The sequence below is a fragment of the Haliaeetus albicilla genome, chromosome 22 (genome assembly GCF_947461875.1).
Source record: "Haliaeetus albicilla chromosome 22, bHalAlb1.1, whole genome shotgun sequence".
Classification (NCBI taxonomy): domain Eukaryota; kingdom Metazoa; phylum Chordata; class Aves; order Accipitriformes; family Accipitridae; genus Haliaeetus; species Haliaeetus albicilla.
Window position 1 is genome coordinate 23,085,387 of NC_091504.1, and position 21,705 is coordinate 23,107,091.

The window sequence follows — 21,705 nt, forward strand, 5'->3', positions numbered from 1 at the left end:
GTTTGGGGGGGCTGGGGGCAGCACCCCCAGAACATCTTGGGGTAAGGAGGGGGTGTTTGGGGTCCCTTGGCACCCAGTGTCCCCAACCCTGCCACCCTTGTTGTCGTCCCCCCACCTCCATGCCCTGTGGGGGCAAGGCAGGACCCACGATGCCCAGCTGGGGGGGGAGGATCCCCCCCTTGCCCCAGCTAGGCCCTGCATGCCCCCCCAGTTCAGTGTCTGTGTCGTCCCATCCCGCCCCCCACCCCAGTCCAGCACACACCGGTATAAATAATCAGCTTTAATTGTCTGTACAAAACTCTCCAACTATGAAAATACCGTTTAAAAAGGCAAGGCGGGGGGGGGGGGGGGCTGGGGCAGGGCGGGGGGCTATGTACAAGAGGGGGCAAAGCAAGGGGATGAGGGCACCCACCAGCCCCCTGGGACCCCCGTTGCCACCCTGCCATCCCTTCTCTGAAAGCGCTCAGGCCCGGCTGTGCCCAGGGGGGTGATGGCAGCTCCTAACTGGGGGGGGACTGGTCAGTGCTGGGGTGGGGGGGAGGGATAGGCTGGGGGTCCCCTCTTACCTACCGCAGGCACAGTTGGGGAGAGGACCCTTAGCTGCCACCGTGGGACCAAATCTCCCCCCCCTCCCCCATAATGGGGGCAATGCTGAGGTGCCCCAAGCCCCCCCCTGCAGCAGCAGGACACCAGGAGAAGGTTGGGGGGGGGGCGAGGACAGGCCCCCACCCTGTGCCAGGGCACTGGGGTGGGGGGGGCTATGAGGTGGCACTGGGGGGCCAGGCTGGCCAAGCATCCCAGTGCCATGCAATACTGGGACAGTGTCACTAGAGGTCCCCACGTCCCATCACCCAAGCGGGCTGGGGACAAGGACAGAGCCATGGGGTGGCTGAGCCCACCCGGGGTGCCCCCACGCGTGGCTGTCCCACACATGGAGCCTCCACACCCGCTGCCGGTGGCACCGACCATCACCCTGCCCCTCCCGCCCCCCCCCCCAAAACCTGCTCCCTGACACTGTCCCGCAGAAAGGGCTCCCGTCCCAGGGGGGGTGAAGGGGAAACTGAGGCACGGGCCTCCCCACCCCCCCCCCCCCTTCTCCCATATCCCGGACCCAGGAGGGGGCTAGCAGGTTGGGGGGGGGGGGCTGGCAGCGTGTCCCCCCCCGCCTCCCCAACTAGCCCGATGTGACGGTGGTGCCGCTGCCCAGCTTGATGATCATCTGCTGGCAGTCGTGCAGCGTCCGTTTGTCACCCAGCTTCTCCAGAGTGCGGGCGGCCTCGGCCAGCATCCCCACGCGTTGGCCCGGCCCCGAGAGAAAGCTGGGTGGGAGGTAACAGCAGGCCAGCAGCAGAGCCTCGGCGTGCTCCCGTGGTGTGGGGTGACTCTCCGGCTCGCCGGCTGTTAAATTTGGGGGGGGGAGAAGGGGTGTCAGCCCCTAGGGTGCCACTGGAAGCCACCGACCCTCCTCCCTTGGATGCTCCGGCACGGGGACGGGGCTGTTCGCCCACCCCAGAGCAGGCATCACCACCAAAGCCCCTGTCTCCCACCACCCAACGCTGCTGGGGTGCTGCGGGTGGGGAGCGGTGGGTGTCCCGTCCCCCCCCCATCACCATGTCCTACCTGTTTTGCTGCCCTGCACCCCTCTCCTCCGCAGGCTGCGGTCCAGCAGCTGGTGGGTGCGTGTGGGGCTGGCCCGGGCCATGAGCCTGGCGGTGGCTTCATGCAGAAACACCTGGAGAGGAAGAAGAGGGGGACATGCAGTCAGCACAGCCGGACACGGGGATGGACAACGAGGGGACCCGCCAAGACGAGGGGCGAGGGGCTCACCCGACGCATGGCGGGGCGAAGGGTCTGGGCCAGGCGCCGGAGGCTGCTGAGATCCTGCTGGAAACCGCGGAGCTCGAGGGCGGACGCTTGGTAGAGGCAGCTGCGCTGCTGGCTGACGTTCATCTGCTGCTGCCACAGGTTGGTGCGGGTGACGAGGAGAAGGTCGCAGAGCAGGAGCTGGACCGCCTGGGAAAGGGCCAGGGGAGTGGGAAGGGGGAGCGAGGGGATCTGGGTGAGCTGGAGGGGGGCGGGGGGGACACGGACAGACGGATGGCAGGGGGCCGGGGGGGGCGAGGACGTCCCTGCGGGCAGGCGTCGCTGCGCGGGGCCCCCGCCGGGCTGCATGGCAGGGGCATTGCACTCCCAGTCTGACACATGCAATGCAACTACAATGCACCCCCGCGAGGGCCGGGGGCACCTCCCGCGAGGGCTGGGTGCTCTCCCCCCCCGTTCCCCCCCACCCCAGGGTGGGCGGCCGTTTTGCCCCCCACCCCGGCTCACCTTATCGATGGTGCCTTTGGGGGGGCTGCCGAGCTCCAGGCTCTCCCGCAGGCAGCTGCTGGCCTTCTCGCAGTGGTTCAGGCTGGCCTGGCTCCCATCTTGCTTGCTCAACATGGCTCGGACGGCTCGGAAGGAGTGCAGGGCGGCGCGGGGCAAGGGCTTTCTGCAAGGATGGGGGGGGATAAGAGTCACTGCAGACCCCTCACCGGGCACAGCTGTGCCCCCCCCCCAACACTCAGCAGACACTGGGCAGCACAGCCACAGCGCTCGAGAGTGCGTTAGCAAGAGCTGTGCCAACCCAAAAAGGAGGGGAGGTGTGCGATGAGCTGGCACCCCTTTGCTCCCCCCCCCCCGTCCCCGATGCCCCCCCCAGCACTCACTCAGAGCTCTGCAGCGCCCGGGGCATGGTCTCCACCAGCGGGTAAAGGCGCTCGGCCCCCTCCTCATCTCCCTGCAGCCAGTGAATAACTGTGCCAATGATGGACGCCCACCACTTGGACACGGGGTCGGTGCCTGCGGGGCGGGAGGGACACGGGAGCGGGGCGTCCAGCGGCCCCGTGGCCCCCAAGACGAAGCGTCCCCCGGGAATTGGGGGGGGGGACACAGGCCGGCTTCACCTGTGATGGCCGCCAAGCCGGAGCTGATGGAGGGTGCGGGACCGGGCGCACCGCTGGCGTCAGAGCAGCCGTTGAGCAGCTGGAGGTACTCGAGCGCATCGGAGAAGCGCCTGCCGGGAGAGGGGCTGTGAGCGGTGCCAGCCCCACGCCGGGCGAAGGGAGCGGGGTGCCCACCCCAGCACGTACCCCTCTCCCTGGGCAGCGGGGCGGCCGGGTTCGGGCATGGCCACGCAGCACAGTGCCTTCTCCAGGAGGTGTTCGCGGAAAAGCTGGGTCACCTGTGCCAGCGGATCCACTGCGGCACAGAGGGGCGGTGAGCGGGTACGCCTCCACCCCGAAACGGGGGGCTTGGGGGCACTGGGGTGGGGGGGGGGGGAGTGTTACCAGGGTTGCCGGCAGAGCTGTAGATGGTCTCCCTCGGGACGCCCTTGACGGCCCAGTCCCCGTCAACGAAGAAGCGGTGGCCCAAGGGGTGGCAGAGCCACTGCATGGCGGGGGGCACGGCCCCGCCGTGGGACAGGGCCACGCGCCGGGCGCTGCAGAGGAAGGGGCGCTGCGGGGAGAGCGGGGGGGGGGGTGTCAAGGAGGGGAGACCCAAGACTGAGTCCCAGGGGACACACGGGACCCCCACCCCACCCCTGCCCCACACTCACAGCCAAGAAGTGGAAGCAGCGGTGCAGGCTGGCCTTGACCCGCAGGGCGGCCGCCACATAGATCTCGGCCAAGGCAGCCACGGAGACGGCGTCGCCGGCGCATTCGGCCAAGTTGACGGCGCTCAGCGCCAGGTTGATGGCCAGCAGGTGCCCCCCGGCCTGCTTCCCTGTGGGGATGGAAGGTGGGGGGGGGTCTTAGATGGGATTCATGGCGCGGGGGTCCCGTTCCCCCCTGCCCCACAGCGCGGGGCCATACCGGCGAGGTGGAGCTGGTGCAGGCGGTGGTAGGCCATGGCGGCGTCTCGGGCGCTCTGTTGGACGTGGGCAGGGGGTGGCGGGTCGGAGCGAAGCCCCCCGGCCCGGGCGGCCAGCCAGCGGCCCACCCAGAGCCGCTGGAGCAGGTGCCGCAGGAGGCTCCAGAGCAGGCTGCAGGCCAGGTCCCCGTGGGAGGCGGGCAGGGGCCGGCCCAGTGCCCCCAGAGCCGTCCGCAGGTGCTGGGCACCCTGGGCGAAATCGCCCTGCGACCCCCGGGAGAGAGCGGGTCAGCGCGGGGGGCCGGGGCCACGGCGGGTGGGTGGAGCTAAATCGCGGGGGGGCAACGGTGTAGGGGCGGGGCCAGCGGTGTAGGGGCGGGGCCAGACGCGAGAGCCGGGGTGAGTTTAGAGGGGGTGGGCGGGGCTAGCCCGGGTGGAAGGGTTGGGACGGGGGCGGGGCTAATGGCGATGGGGCGGGGATTATGAAACGGGCGGGGCTAACCCATAGAATGGGTGCTGGGAGAAAGGGTTGGTGGGGCCAAGTGGGGCGTGGCCAGGGTGGGTGGGGCAGGTGCCATCATGCAGGGTGGGGCAGGGTGGGCTTACCCGGTCGAGGTCGAGGTCTGCCTGCCGGCGGTGCCGCCAGAAGAGGACGGAGGGCTCGGAGTGGGGGCGGGTGACGGGCTCCCCGCAAACGAAGAGCCGCACCACCGCCCCCAGCACCAGCGCCGCGTTCAGAGCCCAGAAGGCCAGGGTGGGCCACAGCCACTGCGACCACCCCCACGGCTCCTCTGCGTGGGGAGGGGGTCAGCACCACCCCGCCGCCTCTGCCCTGCGCCCACCCCAGGGTCTCCATCCCGTGCCCACCCCAAGAGCCTCCACTCCAATGGCGTCCACCCCAACAGCCTCCACCCAATGGCCTCTGCCCCGCGCCAGCATCCTCCACCCCAATCGTCTCCCATCCCAGACCTACCCCAAGACCCCCCCTCCTGATGCCCTTCACCCCATGTCCACCGTGACTGCCTCCGCTCTGATGGTCACCGCTCCAACGGCCTCCACTCCAGGCCCATCCCGAAAACCTCCACCCTGGTGGGCTCCACCCCAACAGCCTCAACCCAGGTAGCCCCTACCACACACCCACCCAAACACCCAGCACCCCAATGGTCTTTACCTCAACAGGCTCTAGCCCTTGCCCACCCCGACAGCCTCCATCCCAATGGCCTTTGCCCCTTGCCCACCCCGACAGCCTCCACCCCACACCTATCCCGACAGCCTCCATCCCAGTGGCCTCCACCCCAAGAGCCCCCACCCCATGCCAGAGCTTACCCATGGTGCCAGACTCAGCCATGATGCTCCTGCTGGGGCCAGCGGTGCCCGGGCTCCCCACAAAGGCCGGGGCACCGGAGCCCCGGAGGAGGGAGGCCAGGGGGTTGAAGGAGAGACAGAGGAAGACGAAGGCGCAAAGGGCCATGCGGGAGCGGTCCAGCATGCCCTGGCTGCTGGGCGAGGGTGGCGGGTGCTCCTGCTTCACCTGTGCGGGCAGAGCTGCTCTGAGCCCCGGGGCATGGGCGCGGGGCACGGGCATGGACATGGAGCATGGTGATGGGGCACAGGAATGGGATATAGGGCATGGGGTACAGCTACAGGCATGGGCATGGGGTACACAGCATGGGGCATGGGGCACAGGTACGGGCATGGGGCATGGTGACGAGGCACAGGTATGGGATACAGGGCATTGGCATGGAGTGCAAGGTATGGGCATGGGGTACAGAGCACATTTTGGGGTACAGAGCACGGGGCATGGGCATGGGCCAGGGGTCCAGCAGCCCCCTGCACCCCAGAAAGCCCCCGCATCCCTCCCTCCAGCCCCAAATCGGGTGAGGAGCAGCCTCAGAGAGCAAGACCAGGGCTCTCAGCTCCTTTCCCTACACCGGCATCTGGTGCGCCTTGCTCTTGGCACCCCAGGCGTGATGCAGCTGATGCCCTGCCCCACTCAGGGTGGGGGATCCAACCCCCCCCAGCACCCCCCACCTTGCCATGGTCGCAGAGGGGGCTGTCAGGCTCCGAGTCGCTGCTGCTGTTGCTGCTACCCCCGCTGAGCGAGAGCGGGCTGCTGTGGGACGGCGAGCCCACGTCCGAGGGTGGCGGCGTCAGCATCTCCATCACCTCCGCCTTCACCACCTCCATGGGGGTCTCCGCCTTGGCCCCCCCACTGCAGGAGGCCACCAGGTCCTTCAGGGACTCTGTGGGGGGGAGCAGAATGGGCTGAGCGGTGCTGGGGGGGTACGGCAGCCCCAGCACCAAGGCTGAGCACCCCTCCACCCCGAGACCTGCCCTTCCACTCACGGTTCTTCTGCACGGCCATCTTCAGCGCGAGGTTCTCCTGCTTCAGCTTCTGGTTGCTCTGCTGCAGGAAGCGGATGTACTCGATCGCCTTCCTCAGGATCGCCGATTTATTGAGCTGCCGGCGGGCAGGGACGGCTCAGCCCAAATGCCGGGCAAAGCCCCCCCTTGCCCACCCCTGCCCCACCACCCCTAGGCTCCCACCTTGGCCTCGGTGCCCACCACCAAGTCCTTGAGCTCAACGATCTTGTCGTTGATGGAGGAGCGGTAGCGTTTTTCGATGGCATTGTGAGCCGTGCGCTTCTCCCCCCGGCTCTGCACCAGTGGCGGCTTCCCGCTGGGTGCCAGCCGGTTGATGGGCAGCTTCTCTGTGTCCACCACCAGCGGCACCGTGGCCAGGATGGTCCCTCCACTCACCAGAGCCTGTGGGGATGTGGGACAGTGTCGGTGGGGGTCCCGGAGCATCCCACCACCACCTCAGAGCTCCCCGGCAGTGGGACCTACCGGCACCTGCAGTGGGGTGGCAGAGCCGCTGGCACTGGTGGCCAGGGAGGCGATACTGGAGGTCTTGGCACTGCTGGCGTCCGTCTTGACGGCCGTCAGCAGCAGGGAGTCAGCCTTGATGAAATGGGGCTGCAGTAGGACCTGGGGGGTTGGCGGGGGGGGGGTCAGCAGGGCTGGGGGGGGGCCACGGAGAACCCCCCGACCCCTGGCCCTGGGCTTACCGGCACTGGCTGGATCTGGGGCGAAACGGGCTGGGTGGCGGGGGCGGTGGGGGCCAGGAGCTGCTGGGGTGCCACGCTCTGCACGGGGCCGGGCATTGCCACGGGCTGGCCTGGCTGCGGGGCGGGCAGGGGGCTCGGCAGGGCCTGACCCGCACCCCCGGGCTGCACGGCTGGGCATGGAGCAGAGGACAACATTACCAGACCCCCCAGCACCAGCCCACCCCAGGCAGCCCCATCCCGCAGGGATGCATCCCCCTCCTCCAGCAAGAGCCCCCCTGCAACAAGCCCCCACCCAGGGAGCCCCGAACACCCTCCCCCCCCGCACCCCCAAATCCTCACCGGAGAAGCTGTGCTGGTTCTGGTAGCCCACCAAGGGCTGGGGGCTGAACTGGCCAGAGGATGCGGGGACGAAACTGGGGGCCAGCAACACGCCGGACTGGGGCTGGCTGCTGGGCACGGCCGCTGGCTCCTCCTTGACACCCGGAGCCGGTGCTGGCAGGAGCGGGGTCGGGGGCTGCGGAGCAAAGGCTGCCATCCCGGGGGGCCCCGGGTAGACGCTGCCGGTGGGAGCGGCGGGGGGAGGCTTGCTGGGCCCCAGGTAGGTGCCGAGGGTGCCCTGGGCTGGGGAGAGCCCTGGGGTCACGGTGCTGTCGGGGGCACCGAACGGCAAGTCAAACAGCCCGGAGAAGTCATTGTCCGGCGTGTTGATCAGCTGGAGCATGTCTGCAAAACAGCCCCCCCCCGGCCATGCTGTCAGCAGCTGCCCCGGCTCCTCACCTCCCAAGATGCCCCCAAAGCCCTGGGACTCTCTGAGCTAGCCCCATGCTGCCCACCCCATGGCTCAGCACTTTGGGGACGGCTCTCCATAACCCAGGGACAAAATTCCCTGAGAACCCAGGAATCTCCTGCGCCCTTCTCCTCCCAGCCCCCCAGCCACCTTGCCACTGGGGAAACTGAGGCACGGCGCCTGCAATGGGGGTCCCAGGGCCTGGCCACCAGTGGTCAGAGGTTTCCAGCCCGGTTTGGGGGTGGCAGGGTAGATCTCAGCCTGCTTCTGAGGTTGAGGGGGGCAGAGATGGCCTTGTGCCAGCTCGTTCATTTATCCTGTACTGGGAACCCCAGCAACCCCCAAAGCAGCCCCTGTATCGAGGGGAGGGGGTGCTCGGGCTGGGACAGAGGGGTGACACACCTGGGATGTGCCAGACCCCCATGCCAGGTGTGCCTACCCACGCCACCCCCCAGGAGTGCAGCGGGGCAAGCGCAGGGTTAAATAGCCTCGGGGGGGGGGGTCTGCCCCGCTCAATGGGACCTGGGTGCCCCATTGACACCCAAAACATCGGGGTGTCCGGAGATGCCCCCACTGAGGTGTCCCGGGATGCTCCCACCGAGGTACCCCCAGGCACACCCCCCCACGCACACACCCCCCCGGGATGCCCCCACCGAGGTGCACGGTCCCCGGACACCCCTCCGTGGGGTGCAGCACCCCGAGAGGGACCACGACGGTGACCCCACCGAGCAGGGAGGAGGAGGAGGATGGCGAGGAGGGGGTACCTTCGAAGGTGCTCTCCATGCCGGTGAGCGCACGTGGAGGGGGGGGTCCCCAGGAGCTAGACCGCGTCCCCCGCTCAGCCCCGTTAATCGTGCCGCGACGAAGCACCGGGATATTTTAAAGCCATGTTCTCGCCTCCTCCCCGCCGGCCCTCCCCGCCGCTTGCCCGCGCCAGGCCTGGAGCGAGGCCGGCGATGGGGTGATGCGACTCCGCCAATCGCCGCCCGCGCGCCCGCCGGCCGCCTGCCCGCCGCCCCCAGAAAAAGCCCCGCGGCCACGCCAAGGTGAGCCCGCCGGCGGGTTATTGCCGGACACCCCGCCGTAACCCGCCGGCGGCGGTTACTTGGGGTCAGCCACCGTTAACCCCTTCGCCCCGCGCGACCCCTCGACCCTCCCCGTTCGGCTGACGCAACGCGACGTCCCTCGCTCGATGCCCAGCACCCAGAGGGGACACCCCGCAAGGAGCGGGGTCTTTGCGCAGCCCCATTTCTCCCCCCCGCCACCCCAAAAGACATCCAGCCCTCGGCACCCCTCTCTGCGTGGGTGGGTTTCCTTCCAGGGGGGCCTCCCTCAACCCCCCCACCCTGCTCAAGAGACCCCCCCCAAGGCTTCTCCATGGTGCAGGGGCAAGAGAGCAAAGTCCAAGGGTGCAGAGAGGGGGTGCTCCCTCCTGGCCCCCCCCCCTACCTACTGCGCAGCCTCGGGGGTGGGCATGGCTCTCCCAGCCGCCCAGCACCTACCAAATATTTCTATCCCGTGGCACCCACTGCCACCCACGCCATCAACACAACACAGGCACCCAGCAGTGCCACGGCTGCCCCCACTCCGCCATGGGAGCCCGTGGGGCAGAGCTATATGGCTGTGGGGCCCGGCGGGCACAGGGCACCCGCATCCCCGAATGCGCATCCCGCAGTCACCCCGGGGTGGGCACTGGGAATGAGGGCTGACCCATGGCCACCCAGGGACGGGTGGCAAACCCACGGCCGGTGGAACGTCAGGCCACGTGGGGGAACCGTGGGGCACGAGGTGGCCCAGGGTGGCCGTAACGCAAAGCAGCGTGGCAAAACCCCACGGCGGGGGACACCCTCACGCCAAAACCTTCACCGCGGGGGAGGCAGGTGACACCTGGAGCTGCCCTGATCCACCCCGATTGCCATCGGGATGGGGTCCAACCCTGGGAGAGACCCCCCCAGCACCAGAGAAGGCGTCGGAGAGCTCGGCCAGCCCCGCGCCCGCCTCGCCGCATGCTCCACCGGCTCTGCCGGTCCGCGCCATCCGGCACGGACCGGCAGAGCCGGTGGAGCATGCGGCGAGGCGGGCGCGGGGCTGGCCGAGGGCTAGGAAACCCAATTTTTGGCTAAAGCCACGCTAATGCCGCACCCGGCATCGGTAAGACCTCACTGCCGGGGTGGCGGGGAGCGGGTCCCCTTGGGGAACGGATTCCCCTCGGCAACATCCCCCATCCCACGGACATCCCCAGTCCCAGTTTGACGAAGAGTTGGGTGCTGCTGGGTTCCAACCACCGGGATCGGTGGTTTGGAGAACTCAGGCGTCCTGGAGGGAATGACCGGGAGTAACCCCGCCGGTGACGTCACGGAGGGGGCGGGGCTAAAGGCGACACGATGTTGCGGTCGCCGGAGGGGGAGGGGGAGCCCGTCGGGGCTGTCCCGGTACCGGCACCTCCAGCCCGGGGGTCTCCGCGTCCTCCCCTTCCCGGGACCCTGCTCCTCCCCGAGCCCCCCCCCCCCCCCCTTCCCGGTAACGGAGCCAGCCCGAACCGCCGGGTCATGCACCGACTCCGCGTTCCAGCAGCTCGATTCCAACGCCGGACCCGGTACCGAGCCCGGTTTCTCCGGTTATATCCCGGTGTGGTGGCCGTGCACCGAACCCTATCCCTTTTCAGCCCGGTCGTACACCGAGCTCGGTTCTCCGGCCACGCACCGAGTCCCGGTTATACACCGAAGCCGCTCCCTCCCGTTCACGTCCCGGTCCCCGCTTCCCTGACCGTGCACCGAGCCCGGTCTCCCCAGCCCCGGGCCATACACCGAGCCCGGTCCCGGCCACGCACCGAGCCCCGGTTCTACCCCGAACCCAGCCACCCCCCCCCCGGGCCCCGGTTACGCTCCCGGCCGGTCACCGAGCCCGGCTCCGCTCTCCGCCGCCCGGGTCGGGACGCACCGTCGATATCGCTGAGCAGGGCCGTGTCGATATCGCTGGCCCCGGAGAGGCCGAGAGACGGCGACAGCCCCTCCAGGGCCCCGTCGTCGAAGGCGAGAGCGCTCATCCCGGCGGTCGGTCCGGCGGTTCCCGGGTCGCGGCGGTTTTTTAGGAACGCCGGGGCCGCCCGCCCGCCATGGCCGCGCTGGCCCGGGGAGAGGGAGGAAGGGGACGAGCCGCCAAGTTGCTCCCGCTGAACCGTGCCCAGACCTGCTACCGGGCAGGGGAGGGAGGGACGGACGGACGGACGGACGGGAGGGAGGGAGGGACGGAGGCGGATCCGCCGCCGTGGCCCGCCCCGCGGCCGCCTCTCTCCGCCCCGCCGGTGCCGGGACCCGCCGCTCCGTTGCACCGCGCCGGGACCCCCGGCGGCAGCGGGAAGGGAGCTGGTGCGTCGGGGAAACGGAGCAGGGAGCGAGGCTGGTTGCAGCCCCTGAGCTGGGCAGCGGTCCCCTGGGAATGTCAGCGAGCTCTGGGGACAGGCACCGAGCCCTGGGGACAGGCACTGACCCCTTGGGACGGGTACCGAGCCCTGGGGACAGGCACCAAGTCCTTGGGACAGTCACAGACCCCTTGGGACAGGCACCAACCTCTGCAGACAGGCACCAAGCCCTTGCGACAGTCACCGAGTCCTTGGGACAGGTACCAACCCCTTGGGACAGGCACCGAGTCCTTGGGACAGGCACTGACCCCTTAGAGACAGGCACCAACCTCTGGGGACAGGCACCGACCTCTGGGGACAGGCACTGACCCCTTGGGATAGTCACCGAGCCCTTGGGACAGTCACCAAGTCCTTGAGACAGGCACCAAGCCCTGGGGACAGTCACAGACCCCTTGGAACAGTCACAGACCGCTTGGGACAGGCACCGACCTCAGGGGACAGGCACCAGATACCTGCGCTGGCCTCTAAATACCTGGGTTGGGCATTAAATATCACTTAGCCCCCGATCAGGGCACACGTGGGAGAAGGCAGGAGGGCCGGCATGGGGAGAAGGTGGTGGCCGTGGCTGCGGAAGCCCCCAGCGCCTCGTGGAAGCCACGTGCCGGGGTGAGGTTGGGCCACTGCATCACCTCTCGAGGCTCCTGAGGTTCCTGGTACGGAGGCAGGCTGTGGACATCTGCCTTCGCCCTCCCAGCTCTGGGGTCTGGAGCACATCCCAGCACCGCTGCCCAACCACAGCACAGCCCGGGGTGGGAGAAGCTCCCATGGCCCCGGTTAGGGGATGCCGAAGCGCCGATGCTGCCCTGTGAGCCCCAGCTGAGGCCACACACCTTCCCAGGTGCCGTGAGCTGTGAGAATCAGGAAAACCGCTGGTACCGTTGGGGTCAGCCCCGTGGTTGCCCGTGGGTCTCAGCGTGAGGGTCTCACGCCAGGGCAAGGCCGCGCCGCTACGCCCTGCAGCGCTGCGTGGTTTGTCTTACTGCTGGGAATAATTTCGGAAAAGAAAATGCGCTGCAACATCAGCCCCCTGAAAGTTTGCCCTCCCCTCTTCTATGCCACCCAGCGCAATCTGAGGCTACCTGTGAATTAATTAAACCTGGCTGCACCGTAACAACCTCCCTCCCTACCCTCACTGCCTTCCATGTGGTGGCACGGCGGGCACCCCTGTGCAATATGGGGATCCCCTGCGTGGCACAGGGCACCCCGGTGTGACACACAGGGCTCGCTGGGGACCACGCAGAGCACCCCGTGCGTGGCACATGGTGGCGGCAGAGCCGTGGATGCACAGCCCTGCCGGTTCCTCTGCACCCTCACCCCAATTTGAGCCTCCTCGAGTTGGGGACATTAACCTGTGCCCCAGCTGGGGACATTAACCTGTGCCCGAGCTGGGGACGAGCCCAGGGAGTCCTGGCTCAGCTCCGTGCCGACAGCTGGGGCAGCGTCACCCGCACTCGGATATCTCTTGCCCACAGCAAACATTACTAAAGAAAAACCCTTGAGAGATCCACAACGTGCCATGGGGCGTGCAGGGGGGGCCGTGTGTTCCCCCTCACATTTTTGTTCAGGTCACGGGGGAGAAGCCGGGCTCCGTGGCCGTGGGAGGTTTCCCTTCGCTTTCAGGAAAGCGCTTGCAGCAGTCTGCGTGCTGCAGGAGGAGAGGGGCAGGTTTCCAGGGCTGGGGAGATGGATGTGCCGTGGCCCCGCCAGGCTTTAGGGCAGCCTCATGCAAACGTGAGGGTCACGCACCTTTAACAACCCACGCGAGACCCGGGGCACAGCCTTCCCCGTGAGCCACACGGAGGGGGGGAAAATCGCACGTGTAAACATGGCTTTATTTTCGCACAAGCTGCGGGCAAAGCCAGATTTTGCAGGGCTCCTTCCCTGACTCCGAGCCTCCCCCAAGCCGGAGGGTCCATATACCCCGGGGACCCTCACATGATGCTTTCCCCTGCTCCGGGGGACCAAACCCAAACCGAGCAGCATCCTCGGTGCATCAGGGAAGAATTAAGCACTCCGGCAGCTCCGTGGGACGGGGTGGGTTTGGAGGCCGATGGATGCCACGCGGGGTGGGGCTCCCCGGGGTAAGCTTGGTTGTGGGGTAGGGAAAACCCCGCCTGTAGGACCAGGGCCACGCAGCCAATAAGCGCGGCGGCCCGGAGTGGAGTGATTCTGCATCACGGCTCAGGGCCCGTGATTACATCATGTCGGTCCTGCGGGGATGGCAGCGGGGCCACGTGGTTGCTTCGGAGTCGCTGAGACGTTTTCCTGAGCGCAGGCTTGGAGGAAACCGCAGGGATGAGACAGAAAACAAACCGGCCCCAAGACGGTTGGGTTCTGGCCACCGAGCCGGCCAGGCAGGCTCGCACGGCTGCAGCTGGCTCCGGTGGCTATGTAGGGCTTGCCGGCGGCGTAGAGCATCGTCCCGAACCGCACTGGTGGCAGCAACAGGCTCCGGGACGTGCTGTGCTTCAGCTGCGGAGCCCAAATGCGGCAGCCCCAGGCACCCTGCGTGGAGCATCCCCCATTCTGCTGCCTCCTCGCTCAGCTGGGTGGGCTTCCCCAAAACGCTGTGCCTGGCCAGATGTGAGCCCCAGGATGTTTGCAGCCTGCCAGCATATCTTAACCCTCCACTAAAAGCAGCCCTGACCGCCCAGGGCTTCGCTGGCACGCCCCACTCCCAGCCTTCAGCACCCCTTGTGCTCCGGGGGTTGTTTTGCTATGGCAGAGCGCGGTGTTAATCATTAATTTGTGTGGCAAACAGATTCAAAGCCTCTTCTCTCCTTCACTACCTGTAACTCCTCTTTGTCAACTATCCCTTCCTGAGCCAAGGCTTGGGTAAACATGTAGCCGAGACCAGCAGCACTCCAGTGTGCTGTGCAGCCCCCGCTCAGGATTTATTTACCCCGAGGTGAAATGGGAAAAGGCAAACGCACGTGTGGTCACTTCCCATTCACACTGGGATCCAAACTCAGTGCCCAATGCTGAAAAGCAGCGACATGCACCCTGAGGCTCAGCCTCTACCGGGCTCTGCAGTGTGCTTTGCACTGGGGCTCAGCAGCCTGCGGTGGAGGGCGGTGATCTGCAGAAGCCCCCAGCCCATGCTGGGAGCTTGCACAGTCTCTGCAGAAGCCCAGGCAGGTTTGGAGACAAGAAGCCTGTCAGGGTTCACAAACCCAGGGAAGCCGTGCTCAGTTTGGGGAGTCAGGTGTCACCAGTGGTTGGAGGCTGGGGCTGCACACATGCAAAATGTCCCCACATGCTTGTCCTGCTCTTACACTCTTCCCTATGCACCCACTTTGGCCCCTGTTGGAGACAGAATTTGGGGTTAGAGGGATCTTTGCCTTATGCGTTTAACCGTGGGGCTGCAGAAGACAGTGTGGTGCAGCCGCCCCTGGAAGGCAGCAGCCGCCGGCTCTGACAGCCTTCGCCCTGCGTAGCACTGGAAATTTATGACCCAGTGCTTTTTGTGCGATTTCTGCTCTGTCAGGGCAGCGGTAGCTCTGCACCTTTCTCAACAGAGCTGGACCATGAACCTACGGGAATATATCCAACACAGAGTCAGGCACATGATCAGTGCGATGGTAAACAAGGCAGGGCAGAGCTGGATTTAATGCATGCTAATCTGCAGCTCCAAGGAGGGGAGACCCATCTTTCAAGCTGTTCCACACACAACCCTTCCCCAAAGCAGCTTTTAAACCACAGACCATTAGTTTTGATCTTTGTGTGCGAGACAGAGGGCACCATTCTGATAAATTGGTTCGTCTTTGGCCAAAGTAATGCCGTGTCACTTCTCCAGGGTTCTGAGATGGCTGCTCTTCCTTCTCCTCTGTCCATCACAACCACCATCATAAATAAGGATGTTGGAACAAATTCCTGGCTGATGAGTCAGGAAGTCGCCCATTGCATGGGCTGGGAACATCACCTGCATTGCAGTGCACAACAACTTACCTGTCACTTTCTAGGTCACCAAGGCAGGTGATCTGAAGTTACCCCCTGAGAACCATCTGGCAAGCCCTGCAAGGCAGGCAGGGGTCCCACCAGGCACCAAGGTTGTCACCTGTGTGCCTGTCTGATGTCTGCCACAAAAGATGTGCCAAAGATTTAGTGAGGAACAAATTTACCAGCAGTGGCAACACACCACCGTGCACAGCAAGACCCATGTAAAGACACAAAGAGCATCTTCTGCTGGGGAAACCCCTTCTCCCAGTCAGAATACCCAGGCCTCTGTCATTTGGAGGAAACTGAGGATTCCCAAAAGCCTGCGTCGTGTTTTGACATCTGACGGGCACCCAATGGCAGCTGCAGACCCTGCGCGTCTCCCCCGCTCACTTGTACCGTGTGTTCAGGCTGGGCAGCGAAGCAGAGCGAGACACCACGTGAGAGACAGACTGATACCATCCTCCAGGTCACACTAGTAGTGTATTTATTGGAATATCTCACATGCAGGAACCAAAGTAGAGATGATTTCTGGAGCAAGTTAAACAATGGCAGATTAATACAGTTGTATCATCCTTAATGTAAACACTTTCTATGTGAATACAGCAACATTTTAGTGTTGGGTTTCTTTGCTTTTTGTGTATTTTGTTTCTCTTTACACAGTCAATCTCTTTAAAACAGTTACGTCCCCCTTCTCCCCCTGCCCCATTCCCAAACAAAAAAATATCCAATATCTTCAGTAAATAAATATTATCCACTTTTATCTGGAAAGCCTACAGCTGTAATATACAGAGAAGCTATTACACAGGTTACATTTGTAGGGTTAACGATAGCTCATAATAACATGTACAGAATGAGGAGCTTGTACTCATAAAAACACAGAGCAGGGTGAGAATTCTGGCGTAGGTTTGCCATGGGCTAAAGAGAACCAGCACCGGAGCTCGGCACCGCTTGAAAGCCAGCCGGCTCTCGGTGAAACGCAACCTCACCTCTCTCCTGGATGGAGGAGCAACCTGGGGCACGGTGTGGGGAGGCCGGGGCTGGCAGCCTGGGGATGGAGCAGGCGGGCACAGCCCGCTCCAGAGGTTGCAGTTTGGGAGGGACGAGTGGAAGGTGCTGTGCGGGCACCAGCGATGCCTCTGGGCACCTGGCAAGGGGATTGCTGCCTCCTCTCCTCTGGGGGTGGGCAAGGGTGGGTGGGTGCCCCCAGCAGCTGAAGGGTTACCTCCAAGGCAGCTAGAAATCCACTCACTGATTGCCTGCTTCATTATTTCCATAAAAATAACTGTCCTGAGCTGTTTTTTTCCAGGGTAGGCTCCGCAAGCCTTGTGGTTAGCATTTAGGAGGTAAACAATGACTGAGCTGGATGAGGCTGGCCTGGGGATGGAGATAGCACAAGCAGTTCCCACTCCACAGGACTCCCAGCAGCCGCAAGAGACTTGACAACTCATCGGATGAAAAAGACTGTTGAAAATGCTGCTGTGTTTGCTCTCCTGGTCTGCAAGTCCTGTCCTCATGGGTGAAAGCAGGAGAGCATTGAATAGAGAGGAACAGGAACAGGCTGCGTTGGCCAGGGTGCCAGGGAAGGGTGAGCCCAGCTCCTGCAGCAGCTTACAGAGGGGGACCATCACCCCTGCCCTGGGTCTGAAACCATCGCCTGGATCTGTTCTTCCACCACTGGAGGGAAACATCTCGCCACCTCAGCCAGCTCTGCTGCATCCTCCATTTAAAAGTGGAAACAGCCAATGTATCCCATAAAAAAAGCTGAACCAAGTCAAACGAACAGAAACCCCCACTAAAATCCTTTTTCAGCTTGGAGGTGTAAAAACAGCCCTGGAAATGGCAGAGCGGCTTTGATCAGCACATTTCAGAGATGGAGGCTGTGATAATTGGAAGGGGAAAGGTATGTGGGAGGCTACGTGAGGGTCCCAGTAAGGACCAGTCTCTGCATTTATGTTGTTCCCTTTAAGAGACACCATGCTACGTTTTTATGAGCAATTCTCCTATGAGCCTTACCTACATACTAAACACCCTAAATATCTGTACAGCACATTGTTATCTATTACACCTGCCAAAGATGCAGCTGAAATCTACACATAACAATTAAAAAACCCGAAAGGATATATTTAAATAGAAACCATTCATTTCTTACATCTCAGCACATGAAGGGTTAACAGAAGAGGTTAAAAAACACACTGGAAAGAAAATATATTGACAAAATAAATATTTTAACCTAGATTAGGGTATGATTAGAACTTACAAAGGACCCCAATAATAATTTAGTGTCATTGAGTGTCAAGCTGTGACTCCTAATATGCCTAGGAAGCGTTGGGATGTTATTTTTCATGGAAAGTGGATCAGGCTGCAGCTCCATCCCTCTTCTCGCAAGCGTCGGAGCCACGCAAGTCCTCTGCCCACTTGCACAGAGGAAGCACTTAGAGTGAAAGCGAAGGGAGAATAAATTGAGAGGTCGGTCTTCTGAAGCGAAAAACCCCTTCCCTTTCCCTCAAACAGTTTCCACCGCTCAGGTTTTCTGCGGACCACAGGAGGATGGGGAAGATGAGAGATCCTGATACAGGACATTAGGGAAGCTCTAGCATAGCTCTTACATTTGTTAAAGAAGGTTTGGGCTAAACCACCCGTTCTGCCGCATGCTCTGTCCCCTTCGGTGCTTCCAGCCCCTGCATGCTCAGCCCGCGAGAGCCAGGTCTGGTGGATTCAGGCTCCAAATTTAACTCACATCAGGGCTGTGCTTTTACCAGACCCGTCAAAGGTCCCACCAAAAGGACGTTTAGCCATTGCCCCAGGCTGAGAACACACCTCTCAAGGAAGGCATCTCCTGAGGGCTGCCCTACTTCCAGCAAAGCCGCTGCTTGTGCTGACGGCACCTGCCACCCCCTGCAATATCCAGCAGATAACGCGGGGCGTCAGCGGGGACCACAGAGTGCCTGAGGTTGCAAGCACAGAAGAGTCCCTTGAGCTGTGCCAACACATGCTCCTTATCTCCCCTCAGCCCCAGCCTTCCTGTTTCATCTTTTCTCCTCCCCGGTCAGAGGGAGCAGTCACTGACAGCTCTGCAAGATCTTCCAGAAAGGGGCCAGATTCTCTTTAAAGCAACAACTTGGAAGTCCCAGGACAGGTTTAGCATGACAGAAAGAAGTGTTAACAGCGCACACACCCCTCTGCCCCCCTTTTTTTTTGCTTAGGGGTGGGATAAGAAGGGCCAGCAAATCCACAGCAGTGGGACTCTGCAGGGGGGCTCGATGACAGCGCTGGTGATATCCTTGCCACTCAGCATCATTTGACAGTGTCCCCATGCTTGAGCAATGCGATTATCTCCTCCGGCTTGGCAGGGAAGCTGGATTAACATGCTTAGAATCACCTGATGTGGCCATTTACAGGGTCAATGTGTTTCAAGGATTTAGAAGAGCAAATACACACTTAAAACACCCACGGAGCTTTTTGCTTTGACAGGAATACCAACAATTCATTCTATGCTGGCAAGACTGCTCAGGCAGTCACCAGACACTGTCTGAAATCAAATCAGCATCACAACAGAAGTTTCCTCAGGTTTCTGGGAGCTGGTGGCCACATCCGATATGTTGCAGCAAGGCAGAGTCTGGCAGGAGCTAGCAGTGGGGTGTCTGGCAGCCAGTATCTGAGCATTAGGCTCACCTTGTGTTAAACACCGAGGGCAGTGGGCAAGAGCAGCAGTGCATACATGCAACCAAGGCAGACTGTCCTGGCACTTTCCATTAGCCACAGAGAAGATGAAATGGAGAGGAAGCCTCTGCAGACCCACATGGAAGGGCTTCAACTGGGGAAAGTGCCAGCAAGTGGGGAGAAGCAGCAGCTTGATCCCCAAGCTATCTCCATCCTTACAGTGATTTTCCCTGTCCACTTGCAAGCCATGCTACTTTCTGCACAGTGCAGAGCTGACAGGGAGCAGTGAGCTACAGAGCAGCAAGCCACAGAGCAGAGATGAGCACTGGGGGATGGCAGGGCAGCCTTGCCTGGGCCCAGCTACATACAGAGGGATCCTGGAAGAGGATGCAGGCAGGGCAGGACAGAGGAGAGGATGAGCAGGGACAGCACAGAGTGACATCGGACCTGGGACGGCCTGGAAATCCTACCCCAAACAATGCTTCCCTCTGAAGATTAATGTGACTGCTCTCAAAGACCATCAGTGCTGCAATCGGGCCATTTGGTAAAAGGTTTTATGTGTCACAACCTACCAAAGCGTGGCAAACCCTAGAGAGTACGTTATGAGCTGAAATAACTATGCTCAGAGAAAAGCTTCTATCGCTTTCACATCAGCTGTTTATAGCACAGCTTCTTGGTCTAGAACAACTTCTGAGGGAGCTTAACACACATCAGCATCCCGGGAAGCTCAGACATGCCAAGTCAGAACAAAGTGGCTGGTTGCCTAAGACAATGAGCGCCCTGAGGAAGAGGGGCTGGAGCGCTGCTGCCTGCATGGGTGTTCATCTGATAAAGTGCCTCTCTGTCAGGACAGGAGATTCTCCCTGCCATGCATTCAGCTCTCTCTTTGATCCTGCCATCTTGCGCCACTGGCTTCCTACCAAGGAACATGCTGGGGGATGCAGCGATGGCTGGAGCTGCCTGCTCCAGCTCTGCTTGTCAGCCCAGCAAGGCAGGCACACATGCTGGAATCCCTTCTGGCAGCTCCAGGAAGAGCAGCACTCTCGACCATGCCTCTGGCAAGCAAGGGAATATGCTTGTTTGCACAGACAGGAGGGACACTGCAGCCCCGTAGGAGCTGGGAGTTAATAAAGGGGCAGAGGTATCAAAGGACACTCCAGAAATTACAAATAGCACGGCCACAATCATCCAACACTTTGTCAGGCCCAAACCTAGAAGGAAATGAGGAGTTTCACCTCCAGCACAGGCAGGCATGGCTAATCCCTCCACAGTAACCACCTCCCTCAGCATTTTCATACAAGCCTCTGTGAAGTTTGCCTCTTTTTCTCATACCTACCACCAAGAACCAGTGTGTCTATCCTACCGGGCATGGCAGGGAATGCAGGAACCTCAGTTCACACCCAGTCCATGAGCAAGTCCCATCCATCTGTATGGATGTTATTAACAACAGCTGAGACAAATGCAGAGCTCTACAGTCACTGAAGAAGGAATCTAAGGTAAGGAAAAAATAACCTAGCTATTTTAAAAGGCAAACAGACTAGAAAAAATCCTCATGTGAGAATGCTCTCCCAAAGAGCAAAATGCTTCACGCGCTAACGTTACAGCATCCATTTAGCTCAGCGTTTTTCATTCTCATCAACTGCCAGAGCTACTGGACATGGCCAACAGACTGCTTTCAAATTAGAGCAAGCCCAGATAAAACACAAGGAAAAAAAATACCCTGTGAGATTTAGAATATGAAGCGCTGCACAAAGTGGGGAAAAGCGACCACCATATGGTACCAGGAGATGTGTGAGTGGGAGAGTAAAGGATTTTAACTTGTGAAGCACATGTTGAAAGGGGAACAGTTGTTCCTTGCTGTCGAATCCGACACGAAAGCCAATACATTAACATTTTATCTAAAAATAAAGACACGCTCCTCCTGAACATTCCAGCTCAGTCAATTACATGCTGATCGACAGAGCAGTCTACTTGGCAGGACCTGCCTACAGAAGAGGATGATCCCCACATAAATTGAAGGGCAAGGCTGCTCTCTCCCCTCTGGGCTTTTGTTTCAACACAGTGTGACGTACTCATGCATTCTAAAGGGGTTTTCAGCATCAAGAGCTGGTTTTGTGCAGCTGGGATAGGAAGGAGGGGATTAAGCGAGTGCTGGAGAATCGTGGTCTGGCAGGAATAGTGTTGGACTTAAATAGAAAGAGTCAGCTTGTGGGGGTGGATTGTTTGGGGAGGGGGGGAAGGAGAAGCAATCTATGAAATCAGGGGGAAAGGGGTTGTTGTTAGCCAAGTACGGTGGGAGGACAAAGTGGCCGTACAGCGACATTCGCCTGCAGAGCACGGGGGTGGGAGGGCGGCTAAGAGCAATCTTCACAGTGCAAAGAGGGCATCCTCCGAGCGCTCTTGCTTTTTCCTGCTGGAAGGATTTGTTGGAGGGGTGGGGGCTTCCAGGGGAGGGGATGGCAGATTGGGAACCATCTCCGCCGCTTTGGCTCGCTCTTCTAAAAATTTGTCAAACTCTGCAATGCAAAAAAAGAAGGAAGACAGGTAAGAACAAGGGCTCTACATTTAGCCCTGGGGACAGAGGTTAGCAAGGTCTGAAATTCCAGCACCTGGTGTCCCATCGGGCTGTGTTCGCAGGCACACATACTTGTACAGCCTGACATCCTCAGGAAAGGGTACAGACGTCCTTTGAGACACCCTAGCTCAGGCAGCAAAGGGAATCAAACCCACACTACACCATCGGCTGTGACAGAAGCGGGAAACATCATTCCAAAGGGCTGAGCAGCCTGGGGACGCATTCCTGCTGGCACAAACACAGTGCACAGCCAAGAAAGATGGCAGGAAAGCACTTACAGCCGAGAGGGCTCCTCACACCATAAATATGAACTTTTTGCTCTGAAATGCTCTCCTCACGCCTTTCTGAGTGCAGAAGCATTTGCTGGGGAACATCAGGCTGGGAGAAGTCAGCATTTCAGCAG

General features: G+C 61.8%; 2 protein-coding genes across 5 annotated transcripts in view; both read right to left on the reverse strand.

Moving 5' to 3' along the window:
- Positions 1 to 265: 265 nt before the first annotated feature.
- On the reverse strand, positions 266 to 10,920 carry SREBF1 (sterol regulatory element binding transcription factor 1). Its single transcript, XM_069810412.1, has 19 exons — positions 10,648 to 10,920; positions 7,260 to 7,643; positions 6,921 to 7,090; positions 6,700 to 6,840; positions 6,400 to 6,618; positions 6,199 to 6,313; positions 5,884 to 6,095; positions 5,179 to 5,383; positions 4,459 to 4,643; positions 3,855 to 4,116; positions 3,599 to 3,765; positions 3,330 to 3,498; positions 3,132 to 3,240; positions 2,946 to 3,055; positions 2,709 to 2,841; positions 2,329 to 2,491; positions 1,828 to 2,013; positions 1,621 to 1,732; positions 266 to 1,398 (listed from the first exon to the last, which is right to left on the reverse strand). Exons 1-19 carry the CDS (start codon positions 10,751 to 10,753, stop codon positions 1,175 to 1,177), a joined length of 3,372 nt encoding a protein of 1,123 aa, XP_069666513.1. The 5' UTR covers positions 10,754 to 10,920; the 3' UTR covers positions 266 to 1,174.
- Positions 10,921 to 15,528: 4,608 nt separating this feature from the next.
- The window catches only part of TOM1L2 (target of myb1 like 2 membrane trafficking protein), a 58,980-nt gene continuing 52,803 nt past the window's right edge, over positions 15,529 to 21,705 (reverse strand). For all 4 annotated transcript variants that reach the window (XM_069810417.1, XM_069810415.1, XM_069810414.1 and 1 more), the window contains one exon: positions 15,529 to 21,243. In XM_069810417.1, the coding sequence (XP_069666518.1) occupies positions 21,095 to 21,243 (149 nt within the window). In that variant the 3' untranslated portion in view covers positions 15,529 to 21,094. The remainder of the gene's footprint in view (positions 21,244 to 21,705) is intronic.

What these genes read in the sequence shown, in the direction of transcription:
- SREBF1 (XM_069810412.1), bottom strand. Translation starts at nt 10,753, where the DNA reads ATGAGCGCTCTCGCCTTCGACGACGGGGCCCTGGAGGGGCTGTCGCCG. An exon ending in CCTGCTCAGCGATATCGACG is followed by an intron (nt 7,644 to 10,647) that starts GTGCGTCCCGAC and finishes GCTGTTTTGCAG; the next exon opens with ACATGCTCCAGCTGATCAAC. An exon ending in GCTGCTTCCACTTCTTGGCT is followed by an intron (nt 3,499 to 3,598) that starts GTGAGTGTGGGG and finishes CTCTCCCCGCAG; the next exon opens with CGCCCCTTCCTCTGCAGCGC.